This window comes from Gossypium arboreum, chromosome 10 (assembly GCF_025698485.1).
Source record: "Gossypium arboreum isolate Shixiya-1 chromosome 10, ASM2569848v2, whole genome shotgun sequence".
Lineage (NCBI taxonomy): Eukaryota > Viridiplantae > Streptophyta > Magnoliopsida > Malvales > Malvaceae > Gossypium > Gossypium arboreum.
In genome coordinates, this window is record NC_069079.1 from 18823020 (window position 1) to 18836184 (window position 13165).

The 13165-nt window shown below is 32.3% G+C and overlaps 2 protein-coding genes across 2 annotated transcripts; one reads left to right on the forward strand and one right to left on the reverse strand.

Annotated features, from left to right (window-relative positions):
- Positions 1 to 788: 788 nt before the first annotated feature.
- LOC108487030 (histone-lysine N-methyltransferase CLF-like) lies at positions 789 to 9055 on the forward strand. Its single transcript, XM_017791233.2, has 17 exons — positions 789 to 1196; positions 1590 to 1691; positions 1775 to 2091; positions 2906 to 3067; positions 4304 to 4388; positions 4632 to 4778; positions 4863 to 4910; positions 5003 to 5074; positions 5154 to 5863; positions 6265 to 6421; positions 6552 to 6775; positions 6954 to 7085; positions 7678 to 7774; positions 8037 to 8084; positions 8161 to 8289; positions 8379 to 8456; positions 8602 to 9055. Exons 1-17 carry the CDS (start codon positions 1134 to 1136, stop codon positions 8791 to 8793), a joined length of 2763 nt encoding a protein of 920 aa, XP_017646722.1. The 5' UTR covers positions 789 to 1133; the 3' UTR covers positions 8794 to 9055.
- Positions 9056 to 11429: 2374 nt separating this feature from the next.
- On the reverse strand, positions 11430 to 12753 carry LOC108488926 (mitogen-activated protein kinase kinase kinase 20-like). Its single transcript, XM_017793197.2, has one exon. The coding sequence runs from the start codon at positions 12572 to 12574 to the stop codon at positions 11564 to 11566; it is 1011 nt and encodes a 336-aa protein (XP_017648686.1). The 5' UTR covers positions 12575 to 12753; the 3' UTR covers positions 11430 to 11563.
- Between the last annotated feature and the right edge of the window lie 412 nt (positions 12754 to 13165).

The following is a 13165-nucleotide window of genomic DNA, read 5'->3' on the forward strand; positions in this document are numbered from 1 at the left end:
TTACTTGACATTTACAAATATTTAAAATTGTCTTATTTAATACTTCAAATTGCTTGAGAGTGTGTTTGGTGAAGAAATTTAAAATTTTAGAGATTTTCTAAAATGCTAGTACTTCCAATTCATAAATTTAAAATGCTAGTAATTGTAATGGATTTGTTTGAATAAAATTGTTTTAAGCAAACTTGAGTTATTGAAATTTTAGAAATAAAAAATAATTATAAAAAATAAATAATATTACAAATATTCAATACGAATACCATTATATTTTTAAAATTTATAAATATTTTAATAAATAAAATTTTAAAAATATATTAAAATTGAGTAAAATTTGTTTTTTTTTAAGTTTAAAATTTTTATTTTATAGTAGGGTAATGTATATTAAAAATAAAATAGTGAGAAATTTGAAAATGGAAATTGAGTTACTTACAACTTCCTCCTAAATTTTCAATATATCCATTATTTTTACTTAAATAGAGAATTTATTTTAGAATTTTCAAAATTTTAACATAAATGAAATTTATTCTCAAAATCTTCCATCCAAACCTGCATTAAATTTAAATTTAATTAAAATATAATTTAATTTTAATTCAATTAGTATTATTGCTATTGTAATAATAAGATATGAATTTAAACTCGTTTAAAAGTGTTTTTCTTTAATTTAAGAATTAAAAAATTATGGACAAAAGTAAATATTGTATAAAAATAATTTATTATATTTAATTATTTGAGTTGTACAAATAGATATCTCATTTTCATATAAATGGGAAATTGTGTCTGTTGATCCAAACAAAGCAAGCTTTTGTTAAGTTCAACAGTACGTAATTCAAACCAGATTGCCACGTTTCTTTCCCCCCAAAACTTTATTTTTCATTTTCCAACCTCAGTCTATTTAAAATAATTAAAAAAACTCTGTAGAAAAGGAAATAAAAACAAAGAAAAAATGACCCTACGGAAAAAAAAAAAAATGTTAAAGAGAGGGAAAGAAAGTTGTTACAATTAGGGTTTGAAGCTTGACCCGCCAAAAAACCTAGTTTGCTTGTTTTACTACTCCGGCATTGTCTTCTTATGAATCGGATCCCGATCCGGATCTTCCTATCTACTTTTTCGGACTCTAACCGCTTCTCTCTCCGACTATGACAGCGAAACCTTCGCGTTCTGCTTCGGCGGATAGATCGGAACCTCCTAAGGATTCCTCGGTAAGTCTCGCATTTCCGATTTTTCTTTCTCTTTCTCACATGAATATTTTATTTCCTTATGATTCTCATTTTAACTATTTTTGTTTCCCTCGATTTTGGACTCTTTTTTTGTTTTATCGTAGGAGCTAGCTGCATTTTGTTGAATTTAGTTTATTTTATGGGTTATTACGTCATTGAAAGTTAGTGTATAATTGACACGTTTATAAGCTGATAAATGTTACTAAACTGGATTGATTTTAGTCTTTGCTTTTGATGTCAAATTGTTTTGCTTTTCCTCTCATACTCTTTAGTTTTAAAAGTGTTTGTTCAACAATTTTTTGGTAGATATTTCTGTCTTGAATTATGTGTACCTGATAATAATAAACTTGGATTGGATTTTTTTCTTTTACGCAGATGACACAAATTGAAGGAAAATCCCTGTCTGTTAAGGAGATTTTATCAGTAATTGATTCGTTAAAGAAACAAGTTGCTGCAGATCGATCTCTTTCTGTAAAGGTGAATTCCTGGCTTATCTCATTATTCAGGAGCTTAAATAAATGTTATACATGCTAATCTATTTTGGTTTATTTTATTTCCAGACAAGGTTGGAAGAAAACAAGCAAAAATTAGTTGGTATAACAAGCCATCTTTATAAATTGTCAAAGGACCGGAGAAGCAGTTGGATTATTGACACTGATAGTGCTTCTGATCTATTGACAAAGAGGCAAAAAGATGCACTTGGTATGCAAAATGGCATTGATGCAAGTAATGGGGATAAGGATGGTTATAGCTATCAAGAACCGTCTACAGCAGTTCTTATGGGATCTAGTATTCCAGTTAAGAATGCTGTTCGCCCTATTAAGCTTACTGAAGTAAAAAAGCTGCCACCTTATACAACATGGATATTTCTAGACAGGTTTGTGAGAGTAACTAGAATTCTTGTCAGCTTTTTTTTATGTCATGTATTCTTGCATTCTTTATTTATATATAGAACGTCAGTTAGAAAGAAATGTAATGGTAAGGCATATTTCCCTCCCAAGGGAAGACGCAGGTTTGAACCTTGGAGACGATGTTGTTGGGAGGGGCAGTCACAAACCCCAAACATGAACCGGAAAACAGATATGGAAATTACTAAAAAAAATTAAACAGAAAGTACAAACTCCAGAAGAAAACTAGGATAATCAAATCCAAAATAGAAAATGCCATTACGAACCCCCCCCCAAGTAGGTAAATGGTGTGCAACTAGGTTACCAACTCTACCAATATGAGCAGAAGTAATAGACTGAAAATCCTTAGCATGTCTGTGAGCTTCAGAGAGGTGTAGGCCTAGGATAGATAAGTCTTGGTCCATCCCTTTGGAGCTTGTTCACCACTGCAAATGAATCTCCCCCCTCTCCTTAGCTAATTTGAGAGCTAAAGTGAAACCTCTCGCCTCAAGTAATTCCTGTGTCAAGGGGCCTCTAATAGCTTGAGCTGCACCACAAAGGACTAAAAGCCAACTTCATCACGGGCCACAACTCCAGTGTCTCCACAGTGGTCACTTGCAAAACAGGCTCTGTCCACATTGAGCTTGATTACTTGCCCAATGGGAGGTTCGGATTCCACATGTTTCACACACCTAGGCAAGATGGGAGCGCTAGCAAAATTAAATTTTGAATAGGTTATTTTTGCCTTTTTTTTTTTCTCAATTTCTATGAAAAGGATAAACTAAATAATTTCTCTGGCTGTAGAAATCAAAGAATGACAGAGGATCAATCAGTGGTGGGTAGAAGGAGAATATACTATGATCAGAATGGTGGTGAAGCACTTATCTGCAGCGACAGTGAGGAGGAACTAATTGAGGAAGATGAAGAAAAGAAAGATTTTGTTGAATCTGAAGACTTTATTCTCCGGTTGGTTTTGTTTTCTCTTTTTCTACCGTGAAATATATGTTGTTTCTTTTACTACTTGATCTAGTGTAGAAATCTGAAAATAGTCTGAAAACTAGGGGTGAGTATTCGATCGAGTCGAATCGAGTCAAAAAATTTCGAGTTAGTCAAGTTGACGGATCCTATTTTAGCAACCGAACTCAATTTGAATTTTTTTCGTAATGAACCAAATCGAGTCAAAAAATTTCGAGTCGAGTTAACGAACCCTATTATTTATACTCAATTTTGCATTTGCATTCACCAATTATTTAACTAGTAGAGGAATTACAAGATTATTTGCCTTTTAACTTAATGAGTAAATATTTATCAAAACGACGTAGTTTTGCCTTTTAACTTAATGGTTTTGACTTTTAACTTTAGAAAAGTTTAACATTTATCAAAAAGACGTAGTTTTACCTTTTCTTATTCGAATTTTCGGATAACTCGAATTGTGTAATTCATATTCGAGTTAAACCAAAAAGCTTGATTTTTTATTCAAGTTGATATGAATAACTTGATTAACTCAAATAACTCGAACTATTTAATTCAAAATTTGAATTTTTTATGGAGGTTTTCGAGTCAAATCGGATTTTGCTGACCCCTACCGAAAACATGTATAGCTGCAGTAATTAGAATTTTGTCAACACATAAAGATGTATTTTAAATATTTAGCGACAAAGGTATGCATAATTTACTTGTGTTGTTTGGAATTAATAATTATAAAAAAAGATTGATAATTATGGGATACATTGCAAGTATTCCAAAAAAATATGGGTAAGGCATCAATTATTTAATTTGCTTAGATTTGTAAATGTTGTGTTGCTTTAGGGTTCTTTGTGCCTTTTGAATTTTCACCATTTTAATTTAGTTAACTATTTTAGGTGGAAAAGAAGCAGTTCGTTTCTTATTTTGAAAGGAAATATATGCTTATGTAATTATGCTACTTTGAATCAAATTCTAATATCCTTAAAATAGTTGCAAAATCATTATTATTTACTTAATGAACCTCTAAGCTATCTTTACATGATGTTTCTAAACATGTTCTATGAAATTTAATTCATATTGCATTAGTGATCCTTGCATGGTCTTGTTCCATTATTATTTTTCTACATATTGACTTAAGGGCCAATAACGCTACATCTTTCAAGGATTCTTAAAATTGATGTCTGAACTCCGTCCAATTATTGCTTATTTTCACACATGCTGTTATAAACTTGTCAGAATGACTATCAAGGAAGTTGGTTTGTCTGATCCGGTGCTGGAATCACTAGCACAGTGTTTGTCTAGAAGTCCAGCTGATGTCAAGGTATGCACCCTTGCTGGAAATTGCATGTTGGACTTTGATTTTTCTTTTTCTTAAAAAAAAAATAGAGGTGGCCTTTTTTCTTACATTTTTGGCTACTAAGACTCTTCTTTGAAGGGATTGTTTTTCCCCACTGCTCATTTTCTGATAAAACTGGTCATAGTGTAAACTTAGGTCCAGCTGTTCCCCATTTTCTTTTTTGCTGGCTTTACAGAGATATGAAACACCATCCAACATCTTATACAGGCAAGATACGAAACTCTTATGAAGGAGGAGGACACTGGGGCCTCTAAGAATAGGGATACTGAAGAACAAAATTGGAATTCCTTTCTTGATAAGGATCTTGAAGCAGCTCTTGATTCTTTTGACAATTTATTTTGTAGACGGTGCCTTGTAAGCATTTTTCTTGTTCTTTATCATGTTCTGTGTTGTTTTCTTATCTTCTTTAATTGTATCCGTTTTTCTTATATTTGGCAGGTCTTTGATTGCAGATTACATGGATGTTCTCAGGACCTAATATTTCCTGTGAGTTGTTCATGCAATTCTAGATGTTTATAATTGCCTGAGTATGTTGCTAGGCTCCTAGATTCTTATTTTCTCAGTCCTATAATTTTCAGGCTGATAAACAAACTCCATGGAATCGTACAGATGATGAGAATGCACCATGTGGTCTGCATTGCTATCGTTTGGTATATGTTTAGCTGATCTCTTTTTTCTTTATTTGTTGAATTCCTTGTACTTATACATTATTGATTTGTTTAATGCTAGGTACTTAAGTCAGAAAGAAATGACACAGTTAGGTCTCCAATGAATCCTGAAGACAAGTCAAATTCTTCATCTGATGGTATTGCGGCACAGATATCATCTAGTAAGAAATCTGCTGGTCCATCTACTAGGAGGAAGGCAAAGTCAAGCCAAAGTGAAAGTGCTTCATCCAATGCTAAAAATCTTTCAGAAAGTAGTGACTCGGAGATAAGACCCAGGCATGAGGATTCCTCACCTATTCCTCAGTTATCACCTTCTAAGAATAAAATTGCTGGAAAATCTGGCATTCTCAAGAGAAATAGCAAGCGAGTAGCTGAACGAGTTTTAATTTGCATGCGCAAGAGGCAGAAGAAGATGGAAGCTTCTGAATCTGAATCTCTTGTGAGTGGAGGTGTTTCGCCTGCAGATATGAGACTCAGGTCTAATCCACGAAAAGAAAATGAAGATGCTACGTCTTCTTCGCAAAAGGATGTGAAATCCTCAAATACAGGAAGGTCTAGGAGGAAAGATTGGCCATTAAATGGAGTGCAAGGAGAAATACCCTATAGTGAGACCGTTAATGATCTGGCTCAGACTAGTAGCAATGGTTGCCTGAGAAATGAAGAGTTTGTGGACGAAAATTTATGTAAACAAGAACTAAGTGATGATAAATCTTGGAAAGCTATTGAAAAAGGTCTTTTTGATAAAGGTCTGGAGATTTTTGGTAGGAACAGGTTAGTTTTACAACTTCACATTGCATTTTAATGTATTGCTTTTTAGTCGATGAATTCTATGAAAGCTGCTGCCTGGTTATTGTTAATTATACAATATACTCTATCATTAAGTTCATTTGTAAGCATTTCCACCTTACTATTTTTCTACAGGTCTTGCTGTAAGTGTTTGTTAAAAGTTGCTGTTATGATTCAATTATGATGTTTATTTTCTTTCCCCCATTTTCTCAAAATTCAGACAACAATCAGGACTCATGGTCCAAGAGTTACTTTATATAGTTTGTGGATCGCCCTCTCTTTGCAAGTAACACCAATTTTTTTGCATTTTGCTTGCAGTAATAGCTTTTGGGTTTCCTTCCTGAAAATTGATTCTTTTGACTTATAGATTACTCTTTGTCATCCAGCTGTTTGATTGCCAGAAATCTTTTAAACGGATTGAAGACATGTTGGGAAGTTTTCCTATACATGACCTGCTCTGACAATAAGCTGGCTTGCCATGCAGCTGATGGTGTTTTATCTCTTCTTGAAGGGTGTTCCAAATTTGACCTTAATGGAGCTGTGGTTAGTGATTTTATTTGACTTATTTTTGCAGGTTTTGACATGAGGAACCCTTCCTCTAAACTATATAAATCTGCCAACTTTTTTTGTCTCTGAGTTCTCATTGTCTTCTATTTTGTTTTTTTAACCCTAGGGAAATAATGAAGTAAGACGGAGATCAAGATTCTTACGTAGAAGAGGTAGAGTCCGTCGTTTGAAATATACCTGGAAATCAGCTGCATATCACTCAATCAGGAAAAGGATTACTGAGAGGAAAGATCAGCCATGCCGGCAGTATAATCCGTGCAGCTGTCAAACTGCTTGCGGAAAGCAATGTTCTTGCCTTTTAAATGGAACATGCTGTGAAAAATACTGCGGGTGAGCTATCATTTTTCAAGTTAAAATTTGTGTCATCAATAAATTCCTGAGTCTATCAATATTTGATTCTTTGGATTTCTTAGATCTTGATATCGATATATGGTTACCACATGTGCATTGATGATATCCTGATGTTGAAGCATGTATTCTGTCTATTGATATTTGCTTGTTTATTTAGATGTCCTAAGAGTTGCAAGAATCGATTTAGAGGTTGTCATTGTGCTAAAAGTCAATGCCGAAGTCGTCAGTGTCCATGCTTTGCTGCAGACAGGGAATGTGATCCAGATGTTTGTAGAAATTGTTGGGTCAGGTGAGCTCTGGCTTTGATTTTCCTTTTTCTTGTTCTGTTATGGGAAAAAAATGGTTGGACGCTTCTCCTAAACCTATTCTAAATTAGAACTGAAAGAGATACTACCTTTATTAGGCACCATTGTTGTTAATTGTATGTGTTGCATCTTCTGTGTTGGGAAAGGTTCATGTTAACCTTACCTGTGATATGGCTTCATCTGCTTCCCAAGTTGTGTTTGGAGATCATACATGCCTTCCATATTTGTTTATTCACTTGTTTTAACATTTATTTACTAGCACTTCACCGTTACTAACTCATAATTTTTTTTCTATAATCAACTTTTTATTAACATGATAAAATTTCTCATAGATTCATCCTCTATCTAAATGTATAGTTTCAGATGGTAGTGGCTTGTCTTCTTTGGCTATGTTGAAATTACTCGTACGGTTTTAGTGGAGGACTAAGACGATATTTAGAACAAATAAAAATTTAGAATCCTCATTTGTTGTTTTTTATTTTAAATCTAAAGTTATTGCTTGTATGTTTTTGTTTTCTATTCTCCTGACTTTCTATATTGCTTCTGGCATCTGATTCTTTAAAATTGACTTTGCAGTTGTGGTGATGGCACTGGTAGTCTTGGGGTTCCTCCACAAAGAGGTGACAATTATGAATGCAGAAATATGAAGCTTCTTCTGAAACAGCAACAAAGGGTAATGATGTTTCCTATTCCCATCTCATTTAATTGCTTGGATGAGTACATGTGTACGGTGTATCTGAATATGCTTAGAAATACATTTTTAATATTTAAAGTAGCATTGTATTTGTTAGTGCTCCCTTGTTTGCAAATAGCTATCCTGTCTTATAGGCATTACATTGCTTAACTTTTTTGTTCACTCCATATTCCTACACCTGACACTTCAGAAGATTATGGTAGCGATTTGTTGACAAGGCTTGCCCATCATGTATGTACAGGTCTTGCTTGGAAGATCAGATGTTTCTGGATGGGGAGCTTTTTTGAAGGTAATTTAGAAGTTTTTGGTTTGATTTCAAGTCTTCCACCCCCTACTTACTGTTTAGGTTTTGGGCCATCCTTCAGAATAATGTTGGCAAGCATGAATACCTTGGTGAGTACACTGGAGAGCTGATCTCCCATAGGGAAGCAGATAAGCGTGGAAAGATATATGACCGTGAAAATTCATCATTTCTATTCAATCTGAATGATCAGGCATGCCCTTTCATCATTTTATTTTTGGAAGATGTAACTTCTTTTATGTTCTTAGCAAATTTTGATTCCTTGATGCTGCCAATTTTCAGTTTGTTCTTGATGCATACCGAAAAGGTGACAAATTGAAGTTCGCCAACCATTCTCCTGAGCCTAATTGCTATGCCAAGGTACACTTCAGACGCCTTTGCATGCAAGAAAGACTCTTTTCTCTTGTACTCTTTTATCATGTCTGTCAATACCCTCTGGAGTTCCACAGTTGTTTTTACCACTTTTCATTTCATTCTTGAGGTGAGATGAACCATTGTCTTGCAGGTCATTATGGTTGCAGGGGATCACCGTGTGGGTATATTTGCCAAAGAACGAATCAATGCAGGAGAGGAACTATTCTATGACTACCGTTACGAGCCAGACAGAGCTCCTGCCTGGGCTAGAAAACCCGAGGCATCTGGGTCCAAAAAAGAGGATGGTGCTCCTTCGAGCGGACGAGCTAAGAAACTTGCTTAACCTTATTGACACAAATTCAAAAATTTTTTGCCATTCTTTCACAGGTACAACTTAGAAAGGTCATTCTCATTTCGCATTGATAGATAGGAAAAACTGAATGTTCTCATTTTGTTGGTGGGGATACCCTTATTTTCATCTCAACTGATAACCTTGTTTGATTTTTTTACTTAAAAGACCGTTTTGTATTCGCATAACTTGAAAAAACCTCCACCCAACGTGTTTAATTTCGAATAAAAATATGAAGATGCAAATCTTTCTCTAACGTCATTTATGAATCAAATCATTTTCATATTATTTTATAAAATTACAATAATTTTAATAGAATCAATTATTACTAGATAACTCGCAATTAATTTAATTCAAATTAATTAATTAGCTAAAGAATAAATTTAAGAGTAAATGTGCTTTAATTTGATAATCGAAAGAGATTAACCTTTCTAATTGACGTAGACAACGTATCAGTAAGGGTATAAGTGCCGATTACTAACTGTTCAAATTATATATTTGATTATGGAACACTAAAAACATAACTTTATAAAAATTTAAGTTGAGATAATAATTTATTTGGTGTTTCAATTTTATAAGAGAAAGTTCATTTAATTTTTTTTTTTTTTTTTGCCATTAAATTTATATTTTTGGTCAAGTCACCTTAAAATGGAAAGAAAAATTGGTTTTAACTTTACTAGTGTAGCATATATGTGGATGATATGTCAAATTTTGATTAATTTTTAAAATTTTTAAAATTTTTACGTGATTTAATATATATATATATATATATATATATATATATAAAAGTTGAAGGGTTAAAAGAGGTAACAAATTGAATGAGTGCTAAAATAATTTTTTTTGTTAAGTTTGAAGGTCAAATAAGTCAATTATGTCAAATGCATTTTGATTGTGATGGTAAGGTTGAGTTAAAATTAAAGTGCCTTTTAAAAAATTATTTTAGGTTTAAATTATGTAAAAGGATAAAAAAATATTCATAGTTATACTATTTTGTAAAAGAATAAATCATATTGTTATTTTTTAATCAATTAATGTCTAGTTAATTTGTAATATAAAGTCGATTAAGAGAATATATATATATATATATATATATATATATATATATATATATATATATAAAAGATTAAGTCAAATATTTTCTGCTTAGTTATCCAATTTGTTTATGCACTCAGATCTAGTTTTTGTAAAATGTGATAAAATTTAAATTATTAGTATTTAAATAAAAGAGTTTATCATTTAAGAATGTGTTAAATGTTACGAATTTGAAGACATTGTATAAATAAAAAGGAAAAGAGAAAAGCATAACTTAACATGGAAGATGATGAGGATTAGATGAAGAAAATCTTCATTATTTATTAATGATTACTTTAGGAATAGAAATATGGTATATTTATAGCACATAAGTTTCATTTAGCACGTTTTATTTTGTCCATTATAATGCATGTTTTAATCCATCCTAGGTTAGTTTAGATATTTGAATTAATATTACTGATTAATTTGCTTTTTGAAACCAAAGAAAAGACCTAATTTATTCCGAATTAAATTATTTGTTGGTTCCACTACTCATCTAAACTACATTCATTATCATTTTGAGATTATTAGGCTTAGTGGACACAATTCTTTGTTTTACTCCATGCCATCAAACCAAGTTTTTCGCATTTTTTAATTAAATTAAATTATTTTATTTTATGGGTAATTAAATGTTAATGTCGTGCTTGTAAATGTGTAATCATGTATAAAAGGAAGTCCTTAGGGTCTTCCACAATCCACACTTCTTTCTTTTTCTTTTTTTTTTTACATGAGAATATTATACGTATCTTTCAATTTCATCCTTATATTTCATTTAAATTTGAGATTTAATTTATATATTTTAATTTTGACATAATTTGATATCTCAAGTTTTATAATATCATTGGTTAGACAAAATATTTTATTTCAATTAAAATAATTACGTGAACTTTTAAGAATTATTAGCATCATCAAAATTTTTGTTAAATTTAGGACCGCTACAATTTTTTTACATGGATACACAATTTATTTTATTTTATTTTTAAAATGTCACGCCAACATAAAACAATTCTAACACTGTTAACAAAATAGACCTAAATTTTTAAATTAAAAAATAAAGAAACTAAATTCTTGAAAATAAAAATATAAAAATTAAATTTTAAATATACGAAATTTAAATAAATTATAATATTAAAATTCTTACACTAATTTAATAAAAAACGCAGAGTTTAACTATATATGATGTGCAAGTAGAACCCATACTAATTAAAAATATCAAAGAAATGTGGGTGAATCAGTAAATGTTGAAAAATTCACTTTGAGTTGACAAATCCAAAAATATTTTATTTTATAATTGAAATTTAAGGCACTTTTTATTAATTAAAAAAATTGAAAATGACCCCAATGTGATGTATAGAATGAGAGTATTACAATTTGACATGAACAAGTTTTTGAGTTCACACTGCAATATGTTATAGTAATCAAAGTCAAAGTAGTACTGAAACCAAACAGAATGATGAATTCATTGGTAAGCTGAATTGTGACAACCAAAATAAAATAAGAAGGAACATAGAAGTTGAACCGAAGCAGCCTATGGGGAATGAATCTGTGGAAATACCAAGTTTTCAGGGGAAATGAATAAATTAATCTGTGGCCAATCACAACTCTCCATCAGCACAAAGTCAGTCCACTAATGTTTTCTCTAATAAAATTTACAATTTGATTCACGCTAATATGGCTATTCCATCATCTTATTCTACCTCAACCTCATCCAGCTGCCGCTAACACCCCAGTTAGGTGCCTCATCACATGCCAATTCACGAATCCGATCCAAAGCCGATGAAAACATGCTTGAATTTTCCCCTAAAATCGATTCACTCCAAACCCAATCTGGAAAATCCAAAGTACATCTTGGGGTTATTGCGATTTCTTCAACACAACCTCGTGAAGACGTTGATGGAACCGTTTCATCATCGCCAGCCATGAAAGGATGTTGCAGGAGCATCTCAGCTGTCCATCTCTTGTTTGGATCCCTAGAAAAACACTTAACCAGAAAATCTTTTCCTTCCCCAGATAATTCCCTTGGAATTCCAGGCAATTCATCACTGGCCCCGATTTTAATCAACAAATCCGCCATGTTGGCTCCTGGTTTCAAGTTCCAAGCTGGTTTCCCAGTAAACATCTCAACAACGGCGCATCCAAGTGCCCAAATATCCACCCCCGAATCATAAACGTTTCCATTGATAGACTCAGGGGCCATACTCAAAGGCGTTCCCCTGATTTCAAACCTCCCCTGTTTTTCACACTTTCTCTTTGCCAATCCAAAATCAGCTATCTTCACATCCCCATTACCAAACAAAAGAACATTTTGAAGCTTGATATCACAATGAACAAACCCTTTGGAATGGATGAAGTTTAGCCCTTTCAGTATCGATCTTGCAAATCTTTTAACATCGGATTCCATCAATTTCCCACCGTTTAGCTGAAGGTGATCGGCTAAGCTTCCTTTATTAGCATACTCCAAGAACAGATTGTAAAATTTCCCACAATTCTCAACAGTAAAATCGTCGCCGAAACAACTGATGATTTGGGGGCAGAATCCAAGTTGGTGGAGCACCTGTTTCTCGTTCTTGAGAGAAGCCGAGTTATTAGTTTCACAACACTTGACAGCCAAGAATGATGATCCCGAAAACCCTGTTTTAGGTAACACCAAATTCACAGTGCCGAAACTTCCATATCCAATCGTTTCTCCCCGAACCCACTCCATTCCAGAAAAATTCGAGCTCCAATTTCACTCAAGAACCTGGATTTTGTTTCTTATTATTGAAGATATGGAAGCCTTTTTACTGGAAGCAAACATAGGTGACAGAGGTTATGGTGGTGCAAAGTGTGTATATATATAAACGTGGGATATGTGCATTTTTATTTGGTAGTGTTGAATTTCAACTTATGCTATTATTAATGCACGTGATAGGTAAGGATATTTTTATTTATTTGAGTTTTCCAAATATGGATATGAAATAACAGCTTAGGCTATCAATTTAAAAACGTGGCCGATCTATATCATTTTCATTCAACGCCACGTGCATTTAGATTTTTATTTACATTTTCCTATTTTTGATTTGGTATTTTTTTAATTACAATAATTTTAAATTAAGAAAAAAATTGATCATGATTCAACCCCATAATCTCAAAATTATTTTTTCAATTGTTTTTAAATATATAATAATTTATAATTTTATTTTTCATGTTTTTATCATAGGAAAACATGTACCAAGCATGTTTTCATTGTTGAAAAATATATTTATATATATTTCAATTTCAAAAAAATAAAAAAATAGTTTTAGAAACCAAATAA